Raw genomic sequence first — 25,823 nt, 5'->3', positions numbered from 1 at the left:
TTCATGTCACTAATAGTCTGAGGCTTTAAGATGCTCTCTGCCCACTAACATATTAAAAATGTCAATGCTTCCTTAATCAGAAAATTATATTCCGACTGAAAAGCAAAGTTTTACAAAAATTACGACAAGCTAACTAGTGCATCTGATTCAAGTAAATGGCAAATACTACATGACTTGTTTTTGTTGTTGGGAGAGCTGACTGAATTTTTGAGACGTTTAACTTTCATTTGTAAATTGGGAAACTCACAGCAGGTCTATTAGATTCTACTATAATATAACTCACTCTGAGTTTGAATTCTACAGCATAGGGGTCCATCCAGGGAAGAACTGTGTTTATTTTTTAAAGTAACACAATATGCCCCTTTATTTGTAATACTGAGATATAAAAATGGGCATAATTAGACTTGAACATATTTATAGAATAAATAAATACATAGGAGAGCAACCAACTTGGCATGCTATTAATAAAAGAATTATTGTTAATATTCTTCCCTTAATAAGAATGTCCTTTTAAAAGAGGAGGAATATAAGATTTTCTGAAGTCCCCAAATTATTTGATTATAGTATACAAATATCAATATTTAACTTAAGTAATTTAGCTTAAGGAAGGAAACCCACTATAGGTTGAACCTCTGAACCTAAATATTGAAAAATCAGAGGTCAACAGAATCACTGGATTTTTGAGCTGGAAAACAATGTAAAATATGTAAGGACTGAGATGCAGAGTTCCCGAGAGATCAAGTAACATGTTCTTTGACGACACAGCTAGTAAATGACAGAGTAAGAACTAAAAACCAAGGGTGTAAACTACAAAGCCAATGTTTCTCAATGCAAAATAACAGTCCTATTACTTTAAATTATTGTACATTATGGTTTAATATTCTGTAGGATGTTTGTAAATTATTCTTTTATTTTTATACATAATCCCAGAGTTTTGAGAAGAAAAGCAAGAGGTATGTATGTGTTATGATTGAAGCTATCAAGTAAAATTTTAGAAAGTCTCCAATAAGCAAATATTTTTTATTATTTCTAAACATCAGGTGAACACGATTTTTCTTCAGAAAATCATATTTGCATTTAGCATGAAAAGTTAAAAATGGAATTCACATTCCTGAATAATCTTTTGCCCACAGATGGGATTCATAAGTGTGACCATTTAAACTGTTCATAGAGTTCCAGGTGATGAGCTTACATCCAGCCATTTGTCCACAGTGCTCTCCAGGTCTGTTTTCACCAAGATGAAATCAGTGCTGTGAATTTTTTTCAGCTCAGATAACAACTGTTTTCCTTTACTGGTAAAGTTATCCAGTTCTTTCTGTTTATTACACATTTCGTTCCTGGCAGCTTCATGCTGTAGACATAAATGTTTCCTTAATTAATAACATCATCAACAATAAGTCAGGCATTCAAAACCATTTGCTTCTAAGACGTTTAACTCATGGATGCCCTTGTGTTGAAACCAGTGATATTAATGTATATGCATATATACATATGTGTATGTGTGTGTGTGTGTGTGTGTGTGTATAATATTCTTGAATTGCTAGAATCCTAGGGTATCAGTATTCCTAAAAAAAAAAAATGAGCTTGATAGCATGAATTATCTACCATCTAAATGTACTGACAAGATATGTATAAGAGAAAGCATTATAAGCAAAAAAAAGAAAAAAAAAAAAGCTTTACTAAAGTGTTCTATGAAAATAAACACATTTGAATTATCACCTTGGATAAAGCCCATTTAAGGTCCTCCTCATCCTTGATTGTAGTTCTTGTTACAATCACATTGCTGGCATTTTCTAAGATTTTAGATACAGCTGACTTAAAGTTCTGATATTCTCTCATTAAGTCAATAAGTCCACAGCATTGACCTTGGCTGTAATGATTAAAGAAAACATATCATTTGTTGTCATATATCAGGAAAGGGAAGAGTTCCCTACAACTGGACCTGATGCATAACTTATATTCATAGACCGATGCTTGAATCAACCATATTTTTACCGACTGAGTTCAAAAGAATGCTGGTCAATCTTAATTCTAATATCCAAAATTTTCTCACAAATGAAGAAAGCACACAGCCATTAAAACAAAAAGACAATAGAACAAAAAATCATCAGATTTGTTTGGAACCACAAAAGACCCCGAATAGCCAAAGCAATATTAAAAAAAAAGAACAATACTGGAGGTATCACACTCCCTGATTTTTCCTTGTACTACAGGGCTACAATAATCAAAACAGCTTGGTATTGGCGGAAAAACAGACACATAGACCAATGGAATAGAATTGAGAACTCAGAAATAAAACCACATAAATATGGATAGATAATTTTTGACAAAGAAGCTAAAAACATACAATGGACGAAAGACAGCCTCTTCAATAAATGGTGCTGGCAGAATTGGATAGCTACGTGCAAAAGAATGAAACTGGACTGCTATCTGTCACCATGTACCAAAATTAATTCAAAATGGATCAAAGACTTAAGCATAAGACCTGACACAATAAACTGCATTGAAGAAAACATAGGTACTAAACTTATGGACCTTGGGTTCAAAGAGCATTTTATGAATTTGACTCCAAAGGCAATGGAAGTAAAAACTAAAATAAACAAATGGGATTATATGAAACTGAAAAGCTTCTGCACAGCAAAAGAAACTATTGACAAAATAATGAGGCAACCAACTGAATGGGAGAAGATTTTCGCAAACAGTTCCTCTGATAAGGGGCTAATATCCAAAATATACAAGGAACTCATGAAACTCAACAACAAAAAAACAAACAACCCAATTGAAAAATGGACAGAGGACCTGAAGAGACATTTCTCCAAAGAGGATATACAAATGGCAAATAGACATATGAAAAAATGCTCAACATCGCTAATCATCAGAGAAATGCAAATGAAAACCACAATGAGATATCACCTCACCCCAGTCAGAATGGATTTCATCAACAAAACAAATAGTAACAAGTGTTGGAGAGGCTGTGGAGAAAAAGGAACTCTCATACACTGTTGGTGGGAATGCAGACTGGTGCAGCCGCTATGGAAGGCAGTGTGGAGGTTCCTCAAGAAATTACGAATAGAATTACCATATGACCCAGCAATCGCTCTCCTGGGTATCTACCCCAAAAATATAAAAGCATTTCTCTATAGAGACACGTGTACTCCAATGTTCATTGCAGCTTTGTTTACGGTGGCCAAAACATGGAAACAACCAAAATGTCCTTCGATAGATGAATGGATAAAGAAGTTGTGGTACATATACACAATGGAATACTATTCGGCGTTAAGGAAAGATGATATAGGAACATTTGTGACAACATGGATGGATCTCGAGAGAATAATGCTAAGTGAAACAAGTCAAGACAGAAAAAGCAGAGAACCCTATGATTTCACTGATATGTGGTATATAAACCAAAAAGAACAAGACAAACAAATGAGAAACAAAAACTCATAGACACAGACAATAATTTAGTGGTTACCAGAGGGTAAGGGGGTGGGGGGTGGGTGATGAGGGTAAAGGGGATCAAATATATGGTGATGGAAGGAGAACTGACTCTGGGTGGTGAACACACAATGGGATTTATAGACGATGTAATACAGAATTGTACACCTGAAATCTATGTAAATTTACTAACAATTGTCACCCCAATAAAATTAATTAAAAAAAATAAAAAATAAAAAATAAAAAGGAAAAAAAAAAAAGACAAGCAGAGATTCAATATATGTTCTTGACAACTCAAACTTATGTAGATGTCACAGAATTTTTGTTTTTTAATTTTTCCATGATTTAATTACCTCATAATGTTGTGTGTTGAAGGGAAGCAAAAGCAAACAACAACAACAAAAACAAAAAGCAGTGCTCAATAGTTAAAACACATACGATGTTTTCTTTTCTGTTTCAATTACACAAATTTTCATTGAATATGAATCCCTAAAAATTGTCCAAATAAGAAGATAGTTTTTGTTGATAAGAGTAAAATGCCTTTGAGCAAGCAATTCTACTTCCAGGAACTTTTCCAAAGAAAGAGATGTACACGAACATTTAGGTAAAATGATATTCTTTACATCATTATTTATAATAGGAGAAAAACCAGAAATAACTCAAATGTTAAAACTAAGCCAATGATTGAATAAATGCTAATGCATTCTTATAAGTGAATACTGTGCAATCTCTAATAAAGCACAATTTCAGAGAATGTTTAATAACATGGAATAAAGTTTGTGCAACATGGTTAAATGCACAAAACCCTACTATTGATAGTCTATAGTATACAATGTGTTCTCAATTTTGTGTAAAAGGCCTTTTGTCACGCAAGATATTGTTTTTAATGTATAAGGATAACCAGTTGTTCCAGGACTATTGGTTGAAAAGACTATCCTTTCTCCATCGAATTGCCTTTGTCAAAACTGAATCGAGCATGTATGCATGGGTCTATTTCTGGATGTTCCATATGTTCCATTGGTCTCTATGTTTACCTTTTAGTCAACACCACACTATCACACTATAAGGTAGCGTTACCCTATAAGGTAGTGTAAGTTCAATTCTTTTTCAAAATTATACCACTCTTGGTTCTTTTCTTTACATATAAATTCTAGAATCAGCTTCCCAATTTGTACAGAAAACTCTGCTGGTATTTTGGTTGGGGGTCTATTGATATAAAAAAACCTCAATAAGAAAACACAATCTAAAAAATATTGGCACTTTGAACAAACCGATTTGACCAAGATATATACAGAGGGTGCCCCCAAAAATGTATACACATTTTAAGAAAGGAAAAAAAATACTATTAAAATTGTAATACTCAATATATACTGATAACAAAAGATGAATACAAGTCATGTGAATATGTATTTTTGGCACCCCCTGTAGATGGTAAATAATATATCAAAATAGGCTCAATACCATTAGACATCAGGGAAATACAAATTTAAAACAATGAGATATCTCTACACATCTATTATAATGTCAAACAAGTAAACAGAAACTTTACATTAAGTGCTGGAAATGATGTGGAACAATTGGGCATCTCACACATAGCGAGTATGAATGCAAAACAGTACAACTACTGAGGCAATTCTTCTAAAGCTAAACACACAGCATACAACCCACAATTCCTCTTTTAGGTATTTACTCAAGTTAAATAAAAACTTACGTACACACACACACATACTCACAAAATTGAACGTGAGTGCTTATACATGCTTTATTTATAATCGTCCAAACTGGAAAGAATCCACTTGTATGTGACTTTGAAAACGACAACACTATAGAGACAGAGAATTGATCAATGGCTGCCAGAGAGTGGGAGTGAGGGAGGGGGGGCTGATTCCAGTGATACGCGAAGAGATTTTTTGCAGGTGGTATAACTGTTAGTGTACAATTCAATAGTTGTAAACGTTACACAACTGTATGACTTTGACAAACTCATTCAGTTTAAGCGTGTACATTTTAAAGGGTGAATTTTAGTGTTTGTAAGTCATACCGCAATTACAAACAAGTACAAAAAAAATGAAAAGAGAAATCAGAGATTAAGACTCTCATGGCCACACTTAGTAATCGCTGACAACTGCTGTTAAGCATTGACTTTCACATGCAATTGTTATCTTAAGGCGACTTCCTCACTAAAGTTTCATAGGACTGAATTTTTATCATTACTGAAGAGACACCATACTAAAACATGGCAAAAGATACTCAATTTTTGACTGCACAAGATCAACAGATAATGGCAGAATGTCACAAAATAGGTAGAAGTTAAAAACAAAAACTGAGCAGTGTTTGACTTACTTTTCATGAATTAATTTTTTGGTATCATCCCAGGTGACTTCTAAGCGGTTTATCTCCCTATCGACTTCGGGAGCAAAGAGTACATCTTTCTGAGCAATTTGCTTAGCTTTGTCTTTCAACCAACATAGCTCATGCTCATGCGAATTCAATTCATCTTCTAACTGATTAAAGACTCTCAACCTGTGAATTAAAATGTTATATTACTACAGGTAGTGAAATAATAGTTTCCCTCCATAAAACACATACATGGATAGCTAGAAAAACTTTTAACATAGCAATTAAAGAATGTCAATGGATAAACATGCTTTTAAAGTTAACATTGCACAATTCAGTATATCTCAAAAGCATTTCAAGTCAGTCTCACTATTCACCTTTAATCTTTTGTTAAGTCTGTGTTCTTTTTCTGTTTTGCTTTGATGGTATAAGACTTTTAAAACAAGGGCTGATCTTGTAGGTAAAGTAGGAGAGTACCTATCACAGTCATGGGTAGGAAATCTTTTTGTGCCATGAAGTCCAATTCATGAAAATAATAATATTTAAGGATCATAGTTGTTTCATTGAAAACAAAAAACATTTTTTTACCAAGCTCTACAATAAATATGCATTTTAAAAACTTAAATTATATACATTATTGAAAATATTACCATGAATAAATGTTTATGTTTTCCTCCCTAATACATTAATATTTGAGCATTTTTGAAAAGTGGCCACATAAAGTGGCCATTGATGCTTTTATTCTTGCATTTTTGTTTCATGCTGTAGAGTTTATAAAGTGAGCATACAGGCATTATCCCATTTAATTCCTAAAACAAAGTGGCTAGGAGCAGTCAATGTCATTGTCTCCATCTTACAAGATGTGATTTGCCCAAGGTCTTACAGTGAAGCATAAGTATGGCTGGGATTTGATAAATCAATCAATTCATTGCAACATTTTCGGTAGGCTCTGCATGACTCTGGTGAGTTCAGTGTTATGGGTATTAATATGCCTCTTGATCTCAACCTGGTCGTTCTTCTCCAGCAATTTTAGAATCTCCTGTCTGAGCAGGTCTGAAAGGCCAGGCCTCAATCCTACTGCTGATTTCCTGGGTGAGCCGTTTGCTCCTTCGCCAGCTTGGCTCCTCATTCTCTTTACTCTGGAACCTGTTTTGTCCTTGCCAAATCTTATTTCTTTTTGTAAGCTTATTATTAAACTAGTCAGATAGTTCATTGCGTACATGATGTGTAACCTCAGGAGTCATTACCATCTAACTAAAGCTTTGGCTCAATGTTTGATTCTGATTGAAAGGAAGCAGATTGTCATGGTGTTGGCAGGGTCAACATAATCCTTATCAATTGGGAACACCTTGGTATGTGTGCATTTCAGCTGTTTCTTAGCCCTCTGGAAAAATGGAAGAGAAAGTGACCCTGAGAACATGAATGGGGAAAAAGTTCCATCAAGAAGGAAAAATAAGATTAGGGGAGGAAATTACTTTTCAAATTTACTGCAGGTAATTACCCTTGACCCCTTAGCTTCTCCATTTAACTCACCTGCCAAAACCCCAACTTTGGTTAAACCTACTTCTCTGCCTTCTGCACACCTCTGAGCAAATGGTTCAAAGTAGTTAAGGAGAAACACTCAGCCAAGCTGACTGGTTTCATTTTAACTGAATGGATACAAATCTCAAGTGGTAGCTCATCACCACACCAAGCTCCAGAGGTATCATTCCCATTTCCTCTCTACAAGAGAACTATTTCACACCATTTTCTGTCCACTAACACCCTCAACTCACTCTCAACTAATGAGCTTGTCCAGTCTTTTCTGCCACCAGAGAGGAATCCCAATTTTACCACCAGAACCACAGGTGTACTTGAATCACTCTATTCTCTGTCTTATTCTTCTTCTTTTTTTTAATTTTTAGACTTTTATTTAAGTGTCTTTTTCTAGGACCCATCAAGTCCAAATCAAGTACTTGTTTCAATCTAGTTGTGGAGGGTGTTCACAGTGACCCATGCAGGGATCGAACTGGCAACCTTGTTAAGAGCACAGTGCTCTAACCAACTGTGCTAACCAGCTGCCCAGTCTGTCTTTATTCTTGTTACAGAAGATGAGTCCCTTCTCTTATCAGTTAAAAATTGCTTAGAAATAGATCATATGATCTATATACTTTATTGTAAATAAGATCTCAGAGTGGCTTATACATAGCCCTTAGGAAAATCCTTAGGGCTTAAGGATTTTAGGACTTGTTAAGCATCAAATTAGTCCGAAGAAGACCAAAGAAGTTTTAGGACTTGTTAAGCATCAAATTAGTCATCCATTTTATCCTAAAAATACAAATAGAGAGAAGTGCTAAATATGGTACTATTAAAGTTTTGCACCAGCATTAATTCCAGAACATATTACACATAAACGAGACAAGTGGCCTCAAGACAATTTCCTGTTACCTCAGTTGAAGGGCTTGTCGGGTGGGTTCTTTCAATCGTTCTTTGTCAGCCCTTTCTTCGATGTCCTCTATGCTTTTCAGCAACTCTTCTTTCTGGTCTTGGAATGCTTTTTTCAATACGGCCAGGGCATCTGCCTCACTCTGCTTCCTTCCCAGAAGATTCTGGATGCTCTCTAATTCGAAACAGAGATGATCCACTGTAGTTCTGCAGGAAGTCCTTTGCTCAGAACTTCCACTTTTAAGATGGTATTGGGCTTTGGCAAGAATGCCATCAAGACTGATGGCAGTAGATTCTAGTGTTTTAACATCTTGAATAGCATCAGTTAGGTCCTTTTCTAATATATCAGTCTGTTTCTTGTTCATACTGTTAGTTGCTTCCACTGTTTGCCTCAGCTGGTGGAGAGCCTCTGACAGAGATACATGGCTCTGTAAGAATCTGCCCAACTGGGACAGGGCAAGCTGCCGCCTCTCTACCACCTGGCTGGCCTCCTCGAACAGCTGGAAGCAGTCCTCTGCTTTGCCCTGAAGGAGGTGAAGGTCCTCGGCTCGACCCAGAGCACTCAGCTTTGCGAGGTGATCTTGCAGACTTTGCAATTCCCCCTTTTTGTTCTCTACTTCTGACATGTGGTCCTGGAAAGGAAGAGAGAGTTATTCTTTCCTCAGATACACTCTGGCTTATGACACAGATATATTACAGAATCGGGGATGTTGAGATCCATTTTAAATGCAATGGAGGTATAGTATTTAAAGCCCATCTACGGTGAATCGTTTAGAAACTTTCTTAAATTTCCCTGTTTTGCTCATCTATATATTTCATATAAAACACAACTCTGATTTGGAACTAATTCATTCCCTGGTAAAGATTTCTTTGTGAATAGAAATAGTTGAAAGAAATTTTACATATATATATTGGGGGGTGCCAAAAAAGTTATGTAAGTGGACACTTTGGTCAACATTGCTCAAGCAGTAGTTTGTTGTAATCACAAGTGTCTGGACACTGATGGTAACCATTCTGAGCATCTCTTGTAACTGCAGATGTCAAACGTGACTTGTATTCATCTTTTGTTATTGGCATACATTGAGTATTACAATTGTAATGCAGTTTTCCTTTCCTAAAATGTGTATGTATTTTTTGGTTCTCTCTCTTTCTCGCTATATATATATATGTGTATGTGTATATATACACACACACACACACACACACACACATATATATATATATTTGAAAGATTTTAAAAGATATATATGCATATATATGCATATAGTTAAAAGTTATAGCTATAGTACATGTAGTTAAAAGAAACAGAAAATGTGTAAGATTTTTAAAATATATATAATTATCTCTCTCTCTCTCTCTCTATATATATATATGTATATATATATATATATACACATTTTATGTATAAAATGCTAATTCTAACAGAGCTTGTAGTGAAGGGGTATAAGTGTAGATGGACATTAGCATGTCTTCAGATGCAGTGGGTAAGGCAGATGAAACTCTACAAGTTTTAGCTGCCTTCTCCTTAAAGAAATGTAGATTCACAGGTTAAGACTGTTGTACAGGAAGTTTAACTAGCTCACAATAAATCATGTTTAAGATCTATTAGAGAATAGCTAGCAATCTCAACCTGCTTCCTGTAAAAGAGATATCACCTGTTTTAATATTGACCACAATGGCCTTCATATTTCCCTCAGCTGAGCTACTAAATTTCAGAGGGCTTCTTTGAGCATTTACTTTATAAAACTTAACAAATGCATTCTCTGACCCTTGTAGATGTAAATCTTTTTAAAAGCTTCTGGACTGTTTTATAACCCAAGAATATCTTTCACAAAAGCCTGGTAGTTATCCCTGTGAAATGTAACCATAAAGGAAGATGGCGCCTCTATCTCCTAGTCTCTTTCCCAGGGTAGGAGCCTAACTTCGGTGGGCATCTTGCTCCAACTTGTAAAACCACCTGAGGTCATGAGGAAGTACTTTTCCCTTGGGTAAAACCAATTAGCAAGTCCTGCATAGAGTGAGTGCTCAATAAAAACTAAATGTTTTATTATTAGATATTCTTATAAGCTTACATATCTTATCTCCATCTATTCCAATACTTTATCAATATCCTATTTTTTACACTGTTTTTTTAATGCCAGGATAAATATTATGCATAATTTAAAAATAAGGAAAATAGATCATAAGTTTTAAATAACTTTCAAGCTAAATAGTAATTCAGAAAAAAACTACACTGTTAAAGCATTGGGATTCAGTATTAATTTTCAGCATTGGAACAACACAAACTGCGAAGTTTAAAAATGAACATTCTCATCACTCTACCCTAGAAATCATTTGCTTCACTTTGAAGAAATGGTGTCTTAAGGTGGTTGCCTATTTTATCTGAAGTGGCTTTATCTGCCTAATGTACTTGCACAACACATTGCCTGGACATATATGCTCAATTATGAAGACATTTATAAAGGAACACAAAGTTAAATTGCTGGCAAGCATTTTTGTTTTTAATGTTTCATCCCCTTATTATTCAAGAGCTCTCTTTTATGAATAAATTCTTCCATCTTAAAAGAATGAATGTTACCTTGTGCCGAGTGAGAGCTGCTTGATGGTCCGTTACACTTATCTCAGAAGTAGTTTGTAATTCACTGAGAAATAGCTTAATCCAGACAGAAAAGGATAGCAGCAGTTCATCAAAGTGCTGGTGTTCAGCGACCACAGACTGAAGAAAATTAATCCTAGGTAGAGAAAGGTGTTCAAGTTGAAACGTTCCACAGTTTAACAGACAGAGTTGATACGCTTTTGGAATAAGCTTAACCAAGGGCAAAAGTGATGAGGTCATACATGAATACACCAGAGCTCTGGAAGTTTTCTACTTCTCAAACCCTCTTTCTCTCACAATGTTCCCCGACTCAGTTAATATTACCACTGTCCACCAAGATGGTCTTTGGCATGATTCTTCCTCCTTCCATTTCTTTACTGCCACATCTGATCTATGCATATCCTATCTGCACCCCACCACAGGATATTCTATGCTCTTTTCTCCATGTCTACACCCTGGTCTAAATCTTCTCATCTCTTGCCTACCCTGCAACAACTGCCTCCAAATCTGGTCTCCTTCCTGTTACCAATGCCTTGCTATAATCCACTTTCTAGAGAACAGCTTGATTTTCTTGTAATCCTAGCATTCTCTGCCACGCTGAAACATGGGAGCAGTTTCCCGTGGCTCATAGGAAGGCAAAACTCACAACTCCTTGCTGTGGTCTGTGAGTGATCGACTTCTCTGACCTCATCTGATACAGCACTGCCCCCATTGCCCCTGACCTCTGCTCCCCGACACCCCAGCTCATTCCTGCCTCAGAGCCTTTGCCCTGTTTGCCCTTTCTGTGCCCATAACTTGCCCCCAGAACACCAGTTTGCTTCCTGCACACTATTCAGATCTTAATCAGATGCCATGTCCCCCGAGAGGCTTTGCTTGGTCACTCAGTCTGAAGTTACACCGCTCCCTGCCATGATACCGTATTTTGTTGTCTTTACATGACTGACCACCACTAAAACAGTCTCATTCATTCATTTGTTTAATATATGTTTATCCTCCTCTCACGCAGTGAGAGGCAGCACTTTTCTCCCTAGCCCCTAGAGAGGATGTGGTTAAGGATCAATCATTGCTTGTATAATAAATGAATTAGATTGATTAACAGTATGTGATCTGAGGTCAGCATCCAAAACTGGCATTAAGAACAATACCTTAATAAACATTAATATTCATCACAATGGTTTACATCCAAAGTTTAAGTTTTTTATATTTTGAATATTTTCACATATTTGGATCATGTTAAAAGTCCTTTATTTTCCCTCTGTGAGAGAGGCAGAGAGAAGATCCTCTTCTAGTTTACAGAAAGGTACTCATCTTTCAAGAGTTGGCACCAAATCCTTCTGTCAGCCTTTTCTGAACCCATTCAAGAGTCCATTCTTTTTGTTCCTATAATATTCTGTGCTCGTCTCTCTCTCTCTCTCATTGGTTTTCTTGTTGTCCCCATGCTGATCTGTAAAATACTTGGGCTCAGGTTTTATTTATTTTTATGGCTCCAGTATTTAATATGGTGTTTGGTATTCAGCAGGTATACCCAATAAACATTCACTGATTGGTTGAATAAACAACAGAATAAATACTAGCTTCAACAAGTAGAGAGCGGAACTGTTTACTGTTGCTATCCCCAGCACATAGAAGACTGCTCTATTCAGTGTAGAAACTCAGTAAATATTTGCTGACCAAGTGAATAAAAAATGTGACTAGAAAAGTTAAATGGCTTATTCAAGATGACATGGATAATCAATACCAATGTAAGGCAAAAGTGTGTTTTTTGGCATATTAGATGTCAATTGTTAATCATCTAGTCAATCAGGATTGAATTCATTTGTGCCCCCATTTAACATAATAACAATTTCTCTTGCTCTCTACAAAGGTCTATACTGGAATGATATACACATATCCTCTGTTGAGACATATGTGAGGCAAAATTTGAGTTATCATTTTCTCCTGTACACAAACAGCTTAAGCAATAAATAATACAAATACGAGCAAACCTATTCTCTTCAATATTATTTCAACTCATTTGATCATTTGCCCTGATTATGAGACTAAAATTTTGAACTGAGGTTCATCAGAAATGCTAATTTTTGAACGCTTTGATTTTTAATATGGCGAACGAAGTAGTTTTATTCCCTTCCGTAATTATCCCCTGGACAGTCGGTTTAAATAAAAGTAAACCAAACTTTTCTTTCTTCATTTATATGCTTACCATAAAAAACAAACAATATTAGAATTTTTATTTTTAACCCAACCTTTTGCTTATTGTCTGGGGCAGCCGTCTCCATCTCTCATCCAACTGCTCCAAATGTACTTTCATCATCTTCACATCCTCTTTGGAGGCCACTGAGAACAGCGATTCCTTCAATAGCAAAAGGTTACTGTAGACGGAGGCCTGGGATACAACTTCATTTTGCAGTGCCTGAGAAAAACAGAATATATTATAGATCTCATCCCACCGTGATTGACAAGGAAGGATCACAGAACCACATGATACAGGTGGCGGTTGTCCAAAGGTTTTGAAATCTTGCAAAATGGAAGTGATTGGGATCAGGCTAAAGAGAGCTTTTATTACTTCAATTAGATATGAATCCACTAAACCTTTAAGGCAATATCAAAAATGTTACTGAAAACCTGAATTAGTTTCCAAGAGTCTGCATTATATTAAATTAGGCAAATTTAGAAGCTGTAGAATTTCTTTCACGATGGGGAAACTGAATAGGCAGGTAAAGAGAAATCACAGAGAAACTATTACTAATGAGAAACGATGTGTATTTAACAGAGACACAATTCTAGGTAATAGGAACATGGTCTTCCTCTCAGTTTAGAGACTATATTAGGCCAAAGTGGGCAACTTAAGAGCTCTTTATTTTACTTTCATGCAACAGGAGTACTTATTTTTTTAAATTTAATTAGGTAACGGATCTCTTCAGTGCTGTGAGTGGAGCATACAAGTTGTGGTTCCTACCTAATAAGGGATAAACACTCATATAGATAGCTAACGAAATAATATGGTGTTAACAGGGATGAGAGGTGTAGCGTGTCACATGGTAGATGCTTGTCAGAATGTTTTGTTTCCCTGCTCTAATGAGACCACATGTGTTGTGCAAACAAATTTGCTAAAGGTATCAGAGGAAGGAATACACAATCTATGGATGACAGGAAAGACCAGAACGCAAAATTGGGATTTATCCTGAGTAGAACAAAGGCCAGAAGGACAGGAGATAGGAATGTACAAGGAATGTTCAGACCACAGTGGGGAGGCACCTTTGCTGACGCAGAGACTGGATGTGGGAGTAAAAGAAGCCTGCAGCCCGCTCTCATTCCCCAGACTCATATAGGGCTTATTTTCTATATAGACACACAAAGAATGCAGTTTTAAATGGCCAGGGATCTTTGTGTCATTTTTCTGAAAAGGAGCTGTGATTTCCCCTCTTAGAACACCTCACAGTATATTTATAGAAAGACACCCTGGATTGCAGACTGAGGATTGCTCTTTATCCTCAGGGCAGGACAGTCACTGGAGGTTTCTGACAAGGAATTTTGGGGAGATTCATGTAGCACATCAATGTTTAGTAAACTAGAAAGGCAGGAGAACCAGGAGTGTGGAAAATCATCAAAGTCAAGGAAGGAGAAATTTGAAGATGGAACAGGAGGTTCCGATGTTACAAACACTCTGATGGAACTTTTAAGAGAAGGTATTATGAAAAGTAAAAGAACAGAGCTTCTGCTTAGACTTTTTATAAAAGGTGATGGGAAAAAGCTGGGGTGTAAATCTATTATACAATACGTCTTTTTTGAAAAGGAATGGTGTTTTTTTTAAACTTTTAAAATTTATTTTAAGTGTGTTTTTCCAGGACCCATTGGCTCCAAGTCAAGTAGTTGTTTCAATGTAGTGTGGAGGGCGCAGCTCACAGTGGCCCATGTGGGGATCGAACCAGCAACCTTGTTAGGAGCACCACACTCTAAACAACTTAGCTAACTGACAGCCTCTTGAGAAGTAATTTTGCTTGTTAAACTTTTTGGTACAGACATCATCACTTAAAAAAGGTTGTTAATCTCCAGAAATTAGTAACATTTTCTGTAGTTTCATTAATCCTTAAAGATTTTTTCTTAAATTTAAAAAGTTGGTTTCTTCAAGTATGTAATCAGCTAGTATTCTTTGTCTTTCCACCATCTGCATTTATGCTCATTTATCTTTTCCTGCATTGCTTAAAAATAATCACTACTGTGTCTTCTTTCTATATTATATTCCTTCTTTCTTTCTAAAAAATATTTTTATTACCAAAAATTCATATAGTAGAAAGAATATACCTATACCCAGTTTCAAAAATTATTCACTGATAGTCAACACGGTTTCATGCATATTTCTATTCACTCCTCCCTCTGCTGGCCTGCCAGATAATTTGTATTCAAATGCCAGACATTGTATTATAGGATTTTCTAATGCATCACGGAAATTGATCATGGCAATGTTCACCATTACTCTGTCTTTCAGGTCTCTGTAGCTCTTCTTTTTGGGATCACAAAACCAAAGTGAGAAATTAAGTTGGATAAAGGGTTTTGTTTTTGCTTTCGTTTTTATAATACAACCACACTTCCTTCAGCTTGCCTGTATTAATTGAAGTTCACTCTCCACTTTGACTCTGTCTGCAGAAATGTCCATTTCTGGGGAGCTGACTATAGCTTCGCACCGCTCTAACCAGGTCAGAAATGTTGACAGTTCTTTCTCTAGCCTAAAGAAAGCAGAGATAGGAAACATATTCAAAATTATCAGACTAGGAAACTATATCTTTCTGAAGATGGAGGGTCCAACACTAACCGTTACAAAAAACACAGCATTTATTTTCTTATTCCCAGATGTACAGGTAAAGAAACCAAACACTTCTTTTATGTTTGTATATGTTCTTGCACATGTGTCTGTAGCTGCATAATAGGGAAGGCTACCACCCTTGACTTAGGGATTTTCATCTTCTAATAAAGATTAAGATTTTCTCGTATTAGACTCATGACTTGACATGTTGTACATCTGGGATGATTATTTTCCATCACTTAGAGAACAGTTGGCCCAGAATTTCCTATTTAAGAGCGGCATTGAACCCCATGCAGTCGACTGCAGAAGGAAGGCTGCTCACCTCTGCCAGTTGGCCAGCAGATGCTCCAGGACAGTCTGTCTTTCCTTGGCCTGACTCAGCATCCTCTCGTAACTTTGCTGCAGGGCTGCAGCCTCCTGGACAGAGGAGCCTCTGTTAGCAACCTTCTGGGCGCTGGCCGAGAGGCTGGCCATTGAGCTATTGAGCGACTCGAAGGCCTGACAAAGATCCTGATGAGAGCACAAAAGAAGTACAATAAAAGCATGTCATCAAGAAAGGAGACTGACGTTTTCCTTTGAGATCCATTCTCACCCAAAGCTTTCCCTCAGTCATAATAAATAGCAATGGTACTAAAAAATGTCTAGCCAGGCATAATGAAAGTGATGCAAAAGTTACTTCATAAATGCAGAAATCCAAACTGAAAATGGAGGGACTATTCCCCAAATAAAATTCAGTGGCTGTACATCTGAATAATTTCCACCTTCCCTTAAGCCAGATCATTTGTGAAAATTATTATTCATATGAGGCCAAATGGGAGTATTTAAAACAAAAACAGAAACAAACAAGAAAAACCCTCTATGCCTAATTTACAAGAGCTGTATGTAACATGCAATAATCTCTATGAGAAATATAGGGGAAGAATCACGGCTGACATAGCTGCTATGAGGAATCAATGATAATAATAAAAGGGTGCCTCAGAATGTGGCAGGTACTGCGTTATGAACAGTATATATTTAACTCACTTAATCTTCATTAGAGTCTTAAGAGTTATGTTCTTTCACTATCCCCATTTTACAGATCAGAAAATCAAGATAGGGAAAATAATCTGCTTTAGAAATCTAAGTATTAGAAAAAACCGAATATTATCCTCTCTACTACTCAATTATTAAGTTAGTTGTCTATGAAAATAATTCCATCTAATCCAATTTTCCTACTTTTTCTCATTTTGGGGGTATTTTTAAAATTACCTAAGTAACAATAAAATGCATTCTTATTATAAGCATTCCAATAATATAAATTCCACTGCCCTTTCCAGATAGGCCTTTGTCAACCATTTGCTTTCTACCACTGCAACCCCATTCTCTCCATTTATGTATATTGTGTGCCCACAAGCATACGTAGTAGGGATAACATATATATTTTCATTTATTAATTAACATATGTTTCTCTTTAGTATTTCTTTGGCCCTGATTCTCTTCCTTTGCTCCCTCCCCTCAGTTCTGCCAAAAGCATCTGTTTGTTCCTTTGCAAAGCATCTCCCAGTGGTCACCAGTTCAGGGATCAAAAATGCTAATCACTGGGAAAAGGTTAGTGTGGACTTATTCTTTGCACATCTGAGTGTAGTGGATTAAAATCTGAAATCTGCTATGCACATACTTTTTTCTGCACATTTAAGTTTTGTAATGTGGGCAAGAGATAACAGGGTTGATTAAAGCTATAATCTGATAAAGTTACATGTTTTAATTGAGAGAAATATATTTTCAATGAATGCTTCTTTAACATACATTTTTAATGAAAACTTATTTGCATACTTATATTTCTTAGTTATATGAAGTAAATATGCTTGATCAATATCATTTCTCAACATAAAAATCTATTAAATTTAATTCTCGTAAAAATATTTACTATGTTTTCTTTTCAAGCAGGAATTACTAAATTTCTGAGTTGATAAGTAAGCAGAAATGAATCATACTCTTACCATATGTTCTTGGAGAGCTTTGTATGTTTCTGTAGCTGAAGAACATATTTTAATTGGATAAGCAAGTTTATCTTCAAATTCAGACACAGATTGCTGGATCTAAAACATTGATAAAATATAAAAATAATGTTAGAAAAAATATATATTAAGGTAGAAAATGTTACTGGGGAAGCACCATGCTTATCTTTTTTGGGATAACTTTCAATGTGTTGATAAAACATATTTTTTTTAAAATCTAAAATGAATATATCTTATTCTTTGAAAGGAATATACATTTTAATGCCTATCTGAACACAATGTATGGCATTTTTATATTCCTTCAAAAATGTACCATATGAACAACTATAAATGTAGGCATCACTGACAACTTGGTAAATAACTGGCCAATTGTGTCTTTTCCTATTCTTCTATTTCTGGACTAGTTAGTGAATTTCACAATAAATGCAATGTGAAATAGGTAATTTTAGTATGCATGGACCATTGTTTACCTTTCTAAGATTATCTTCAAACTTTTGCTGCTGAGATAAATGTCCCAGGATTGTTCCTTCCAGACACTGTGCATGCTCTCGGAGTTCCTCCCAGTATCTTCTTATTTGTGTCAACTTGGCTTTGATTCGCGCAGATTCTCCAGTGGTAATAAATTGGGCAAAAGACTGAGCTTCTTCTTCTAGTCCTGTAATGCTGCTGATCTTACTTTCTGTTTCCTGAATTATGACCTAATATTTAAAACAAGAAACATGACAATGTAGGCTGAGCAAGTTTGCTTTCCCAAAATGATATAATTATTTGCAGCAAGAGAAAGAACTGACATTTCAACATACTTGGACCGTTACAGAGCAGCTACGAACAAATACCATGTGTTTCCTGACCTCATTTGTGGAGGATAGATATGCAGACAATGTCTGAAAAATACACACATAGTGGCCATGTCTCTGGATAGAGAATAAAGAGAAATAGCTATCCTGCTTGCAGCGAAGGAACCAGGGAGATATGCCTAGAACTCTTAAAGTATCTGAAAGTGCAGAAAATTCCCTGCGTACCCCATGAATCGAGCATTTTAACCAACTAACCTGGGGAGAAGTGTGTTTCAATAACTCATTGGAATGCTAATACTGACATTAATGTAAATTTCCTAAAATGTAGTTGAGTATTTCATATTCTACGAAACTAAGTTTTTCAGATGCCACTCCTACCTAAACCCAGTATCTTTAAATCCATTATCTATTCTTTATGCCAGTGATTTCCAAATTTAGAATACATGAAGATCACTTGGCCCCCATCTTCAGGGACTCAGACTCAGTGGGTCTACGGTGGGACCAAGACTTTACATTTCTAAAAACTTCCCAGGTGATGTCTGGGCCCCACTCTGTGAGCACTGCTTTATTCGTTAGCTGTGGATTTGTTAGCTTTATTCTTTAGGCTCTACTGTAAAGAGCCTACTTGCTATAATTTCCATTGGGGGCAGGGAACATTTTATACATTAGCCAATACATGAAAAGTACTGAAAACCACTATGGATGTGTTTGTATGTGTGTGTGGGGTGTTTCTCTCATAAACATGTAGGCTTGTTCATGTATAAGAGAATGAAAATGATTTCTCTGAGGAAAGGAGCCAAATTGTCCAATCGAAATAAAGCCAATATTCAGACAAATCTAAGTTTCAAGTAATTTAAATGGAAAATACTGTTACCTTAGGAAAAAAATAAATGTATAACTTCTGACTAGATAACATCATCAGAAATAACTTCTGTCTAGATGAGAAAATCAGAGGTAACTTACATCAGATTAGTGCCAGCGTATCACTTATTTATTTTTATTTTTCATATGTATGGTTACAGTGATATCTATGATAGATACTTGTTGTTTGAGCATTAATACAAGCTACCTTCACATTTTGCTGTTTTTAAAATCATACTTTTTAGAAAAATCACACATAAATTCAACAGGTATATGTTGAGTATCTCCTATGTGCCAATAATTGTTCTAGGTGCTTACAATACCTCAGTGAAAGAATCTTAGTTATGATCAAAGTTCTTAGAGTAATTCATGTCATCAACAAATTCATATGTGCAAACTATATAATCATATTGTTGGACTGTGGCCAAAATTTTTTTAATCCAAATAGAGAAGGTGGAAGATGAACCCAGTATATGTTGTTATCACTTACAAATTATCAATTAGGAATAAGAAATCAGTCAATTTGGAATAGTATGTAATGAAGAACAAAAACAGGCTCTTAGAAAAATATTTTCACACCAATGCAAATGTTGTGAATTAATTTTATCCTAAGATTGTTTTAAATTGGAAACATTATGATAAGTACTACCATAGTTTCAATATTTTCTATAGTGTAGTCTATTCTTTGGAACTAGAACATGAACCTATTAGCCCAAATTCCACAGGAAAGTGTATTCCACTTGATTTTGCTTATTTCTAGTAAATGTGCTTTTCCTGCTATTCATATTCATTTAATATATTTTTAGATCATTTTCAAAATGCCGTTGGAATATTAAATGTATTTCTTGTCTGATCGCATGGATTACTACAATTGAATATCCACAATTCAATGCTTATATATTTCAAAATAAAGTACATATGCATTTTGTTTCCTAAAGAGTAACAATGTGATGGCATATGATCATCGATATATTTCAGAAGTCCTGAAATTAAGGTTTAAAAAATAGTGAAATGAATTAGCAGAGATGATAAACAAATTAAAAAGTGTATATCAAAATTTTTGAAAGGAAATTTTTGAGATAAAACTAAGTGTGTAATTCTTTGTTTTCTTAGAATTTCATGAAAATGATTAAATGACAACTTTTAAAAATAGTTGTAAAGATAAAGCCTATTTCATGAACACGCTTTAATAGCTTGGCTTGTTTGTCTTAGTATACCACACCAGGCATGAGTGGACTGTATATACCAGACTTCATGTAGCCTCAGTTGTCCTGGTTGATAAATCAGGACAATCTGCACAGCATGCAATCTTAGCTAAGCAACATTGCACCCTCCCACCATGCACATGGATAACTTATTCTGAGTCATAACATGAAATGTTCCTTCACCTTGATATTTATTTTACTATATTTAACCCAATGAAATGGCAGAGGGTTTTCACATTCCAATACAATGAGCTGAGATAGAAAAAAGAAGTGGCTGAATTTTGAAAATGTGTAAAAGCTGTATATAAAAAAAGAGATGAACATTCACAATTCATTTCTTTCAGCCCATTTTTCCTAAAACTCTTTGAATGAAGTGAACAATGATAGTCTATGCATATGGTTATTTTAGAGCTGGGGGAGCTAATGTGTCAGAGTATCTCAGTCCATGCCCCCAAGGTTGTCATAAATGAAAGAATTGGAGCTATGGGCTCCGATGGCCTCACCTAAAGAAAGTAATTTCTCCTCCTTGTGGTTTGTGAGGGTAAATACCGCTAATACTTGAACTAGACATTTGGGATAATTCCATAAAGTACAGTTGTAGATGATGAATACATTTCATGTTCTATAAATGAATAAACAGAGTACTCCAATGGGGTTAATTCAAAATCAAGGAAAAGAATAACGTAACCATAAAAAACACTTTAATGATATTGCACATAATATTGACTTGGAATGCATAAGTCGGACAATATTAACACACAATTCCATCTATAAACTATTGCCCCATATCAATCAAGACCTCTTAGCTCAGCATTCTGTGTAAATTTAATTTTAATAGGGTCACAGAGCAATGAAAGGTGTGTCCTGGGCTGAATAGTATTTGAGGAAATGTACGAAAGGAGTGTTTAACAGCTAGACATGGATTATAAATGTAACAACATGTGAGCAGGTCACCTTAATTTGGTTGATTTGCATGTCCATGGCAGATGACGAAGTTTCCAAGGCATTGAGTTCTTTTTCTTTCTCAGTTATCCAGATGGACAGGGTCTCAAAATTATTGCCAAAATGATCCCACTTGTTTTTCACCATTTCCATGGTTTTAATACTAAAATTAACCAAATTACGTAAATAAAATGCAGTATTTTAATAGTGAACAACAATACATTTTCTTTTAAATCTACACGTTAAAAAATAGTCAAGACATTTGTGACCATATCAAAGTTGAAACTATTAGAACAGGAAAGAAATGCACATTTGATCTGCGTAGTTTGTCAGTTCTCGTCTTCCTGTCTCCTCTGATATGAGCATTTAATGATGTACCATCTACACCATATTATGAATGGAACTGTGCTTTGAGTTAAATATTGCTGGGTCCAAAGAGGTTCAAATACAGCTATAATCTAGTTAAATTCTGTGCATGACCAATAGTTGTGAAGAGTTACTTAAATCAATTACCTGCATAGAGCCCAGTGCACACAGTTTTTTAGCAGTCCCACTTTTGTGGACATGGCCCTCTTACTCTTAGAGGAGAGATACTGATGCTTTATCTCAAAGACCTTTATCAAGTGCATCTTTATGAATTAAGATAGAGCAGGTGATCTGAATTTCATGCTGCCATGCAGGAATTGTTTCTATCATTAGAGCTAAGCTTTAAGTCTATAATCTAGAACGATTTCAGCAATCCTTAGATGTCTGTTCAGTCTCGATTACTAAATACTTTTATAATCCTTGTATATGAGCACCCTAACTGCTTCTAGACCACTTGGGCTTTATTTGCAATAAATCTAAGGGAACAAAAATTTAACTAGAGATTTTCAGTTTGTATCGGCTATGTGTACATAACCATGTGATTATGGCTTTCAGTTTAGAAAAAGAGTAAGAAACGTTTACTATATCATTGAACTGGTAAGTCCTTTGGTTAAAAATAAATAAATAAAAAGGTGAAAGAATTTCCGTTTACCAAAAGGCACTTGGAGACACCAAGAAAAACACAATGGCATCACTGATTGTCAAATTCAATAATATTGCAGTCTCAAGTGTGCCTAATGTTCTCATCGGTACGCGTAATGCAATATTGTGCAATATTGTGAGTTTTGAAATGAAGTAAAGGTTTAAATGGATGTCCTCACAAAGTAGCTTCCTTTCTAATAAACTCTAAGTTTTACTATTTCCATACCTTGATGGATAATAGTTAATACAAAGTGCTCAACATTTAGAGTCATAATTTCCTTTAAATAAATTATTTAACAAACTTTAAAGTTTAGGCAAACATACAAAGTTGATTTCAAGGTGTTAATAGTATTAAAAACAAATTTTACATGTTAAAAATCCATCTTAGAAATTATGTCCTGTACCTTTATAATATGTGTCAGCAATTTGCTACTAACTAACCTCTGAAATAGAAAGCCTCAGCCATATGATTTTTAGGAACATTGGCTATATCCTCATATGTTTATTCCCTCCCAAATTTTGGGGGTATATTTTGTTCATAAAAGGATACCATCAGCAAACTGTTCTTTCTTTTTAGATAAACATTTTAAATATTTAAAAGTAAAACAGATTTTTGAAGTTAATTTTTAGAAATAGAATATCAATCAGTGACAATTTGAATATGGAGGCACTGTAAACAGCTCTGGGAGCTTCTTGGAGATGAAGACATTTGGTCCATATCATAGGTATTTAGGTCTAGAATCTATACAGCCAGAATATCTCCTCTTCCCTCTAACTGGTGACAACAGAATAATACAGTAAAAAATTATTTTCAATATTGGTTCTTTTTTTGAGATTCCCTCTCCAGTGTACTAAGGCCACAGCGTTTAATAAATATGGCTTTCTCATGAACAGAATCAATTTATGATGCAAAAACCACATTCCTTATTTTGTTCTGCTCTGTTAGAGATGGTGGCTCCTGTATGGGTGATACTTTCTTTTGAATTGCGAGTTGCTTCCTCAACACATGCTGAAATACACAGACACTTTGAGATTTTAAAAGAATGTTTTGAATACAATATACAGGGAAGACCGTATGAAACTTTATCTCAGAGAAGAAAGTTTAGGACTGGTCAAGCACATACTCTTCTTTAAGTGTATCTTCTAATTTTTTGACTTGTTCTTTGATTGATTTGGCCTGTTGTTGAAGCAGCTGCTTATTCTTGGGCCCGAGTGGTATCTCGGAAGCTTCCTTCACAAGATTCTCAGCCTGGACTGCAACACCTTCTGTTCGTTTAGAAAACTCCTAGAAAAAGATATTATAATTGTTAGGAAGGCATCTTCCATTCAACTCTTCCCTCAAACAAATTGCATGTACATACTACAGAGCCTCTCCCCCAGAACTGATGGATAAATAGATTCATACATGTATGAATATTATTATATAATATTCTGAGTAATAAAAATAAGATGTATTTTCATTCTGGCCAAAATAAACTTTGCTAAATTATTTCATTTTATATACACAACCAGATATCTACTTTTATAGTTATCCAAAAATTCTCACAACAGTATCTCTCCATTGTTTTCTGGTTTATTGAGTTTATTGTTTAGAATTTTGAGTTGCTTTATAATAATTAACTTATCCACATACCTACATGTTAGTTTATTACAGGCCAGTTCGCAATGACCATAGTGACTGAGTTTTTCCATCATAGAAATAATAGACTTCAAGGGCAATGAATATAACTCTGTTTATTTAATTAAGTATCTTAGTCCATACAGAATATCACTGGTATTTGCTATAAAGAAACATTTTTTTTTTAGTTTTATTTTATTTTATTTTATTTTTTTTACATCCCTCACACCGTGAAACATTTTGTTAACTAGTTCTCTGAAAAGAGATATAATCTGATCTTAATGATTTTAAACCTTATTTTCTATATATCCATATTCCACATAATGGAAAGAAGGTAAGTTTTGCATCAGTCAGACCTGGATTAGAATCCTGGATTTGCTAATTACTAATTGTTTGTCTTTGGAGAAATACTTTTTAGGTTCCGACTCTTTCAAATAAAATGCAGAGAGTGATGCTTTTCTTGTAAGGTTACTGTTAGCGTTTCATTAACAATTTCATTTTTAAGTGTCTGGCACTCTGGAAGGTACCTATTATCGTTTTTTGCTTTGTAAAATTGAGGATAAAATAGTTTATGAAGTTCACAAACTGATTTTTAATAATGGTGAAGTACTTTACATCAAAAATTAATATATTTGAGACACTGGTAAATTTTAGCTGTTACCTGAATTTTGTGAAGTAAATATACTGAATTAGAAAAGGTAAACCAAGGGATAAACTTGAGTGAAAAAAATTAACTTAGTGTCTCATTTCTTCTCATGTAAGAGAATTTTACTGAAGATTTAAATTTCGATCATAAACTTCCTTCACCTAAATAGGCAACATAGAAATCCAATGTAAATAATTTTAAAAGTCAGACTTTTAATAGCAACCTTTTCCCACAGAGCATCTCCTAGAATTATTACATACTGCCATCGAAGGTAGAGTTACTACATAATACTATTATCTTCATGTTTGAAAGACTTACTGTCCTCACAGAAATATTGACATTACAGAGAAATACCCTGCAGTTTGAGAGAATAAAAACAAGTAAGTACAGCTTCCTTGCGGTAGAGAGATTTATAATATTCTAAAACACGGTATTTGCTAATGTCACAACTTTAAATTTTGTGATTGGAAGTACCCATTCTTGCTATATATATGAACTTACAGTCATTGTAGATTCAATTTTGAAAACTGAATCTCTCAGAATTCCATGAATAGAAAGAAAAGTATAAAATAGTATTTTTTTCTTCCCTTAGTGTTTCCCAGAACCAAGGAAAAATACATTGGCAAACTAGAGTTATGGTTGAAAATACTTACATACTTTCAATCTTAGAGCCTTTTGTGGGAGCTACGTATGGGGAAAGCACAATGCAGAGGAATCCAAAGAACAGAATGACGTTGATTAAAAACAAAAACCAGTTAAGCAAAAATAGAATACCATGGTAAGGCTTTCTTTTTCAGTCCTAAGAAGACGACATATGAGTAGCAGCAGGGTGCAGGAGGAAATAAGAGACTCTGGAATCAGATAGGTCTGGAGTTGAAACCAGGCTCTGTCCTTCACTAGCTGTGCAATCCTGAGCCACATACATCTCTGAATTTTCATTTCTTCATCAGCAAAGCCTTGTTGTGAAGATTCCACATGACATTGCTATGAGCACTCTACCACACACTGGCTGACACAAAGCACTCAAGTTCCTTCACACAAGCACTCAAGGACTACAGCTGGAATGGAGGCTGTATTAACAATGTCAACTGAGCAAAGAAATAGAGAACAATGATTCTAAATGACATGTGCTTGTCCAGCAACGTATGTAAACAAT

General features: G+C 35.1%; 1 protein-coding gene across 16 annotated transcripts in view; it reads right to left on the bottom strand.

The window, feature by feature from the left end:
• Window positions 1-25,823, bottom strand: part of SYNE1 (spectrin repeat containing nuclear envelope protein 1) — a gene marked incomplete at its 5' end in the record, with an annotated part of 420,585 nt that overhangs the window by 234,666 nt on the left and 160,096 nt on the right. For all 16 annotated transcript variants that reach the window (XM_081044694.1, XM_081044699.1, XM_081044700.1 and 13 more), the window contains 12 exons: window positions 1,193-1,351; window positions 1,720-1,870; window positions 5,779-5,958; window positions 8,200-8,828; window positions 10,775-10,928; window positions 13,036-13,202; window positions 15,393-15,516; window positions 15,916-16,103; window positions 17,573-17,671; window positions 18,061-18,288; window positions 21,408-21,558; window positions 23,528-23,688. In XM_081044694.1, coding sequence (XP_080900820.1) covers window positions 1,193-1,351; window positions 1,720-1,870; window positions 5,779-5,958; window positions 8,200-8,828; window positions 10,775-10,928; window positions 13,036-13,202; window positions 15,393-15,516; window positions 15,916-16,103; window positions 17,573-17,671; window positions 18,061-18,288; window positions 21,408-21,558; window positions 23,528-23,688 — 2,391 coding nt within the window. The remainder of the gene's footprint in view (window positions 1-1,192; window positions 1,352-1,719; window positions 1,871-5,778; window positions 5,959-8,199; window positions 8,829-10,774; window positions 10,929-13,035; window positions 13,203-15,392; window positions 15,517-15,915; window positions 16,104-17,572; window positions 17,672-18,060; window positions 18,289-21,407; window positions 21,559-23,527; window positions 23,689-25,823) is intronic.

Source organism: Rhinolophus hipposideros (assembly GCF_964194185.1).
Source record: "Rhinolophus hipposideros genome assembly, chromosome: 3".
Lineage (NCBI taxonomy): Eukaryota > Metazoa > Chordata > Mammalia > Chiroptera > Rhinolophidae > Rhinolophus > Rhinolophus hipposideros.
Note: the sequence above shows the minus strand (reverse complement) of the source record. Positions and strands in the feature narration are given on the sequence as shown.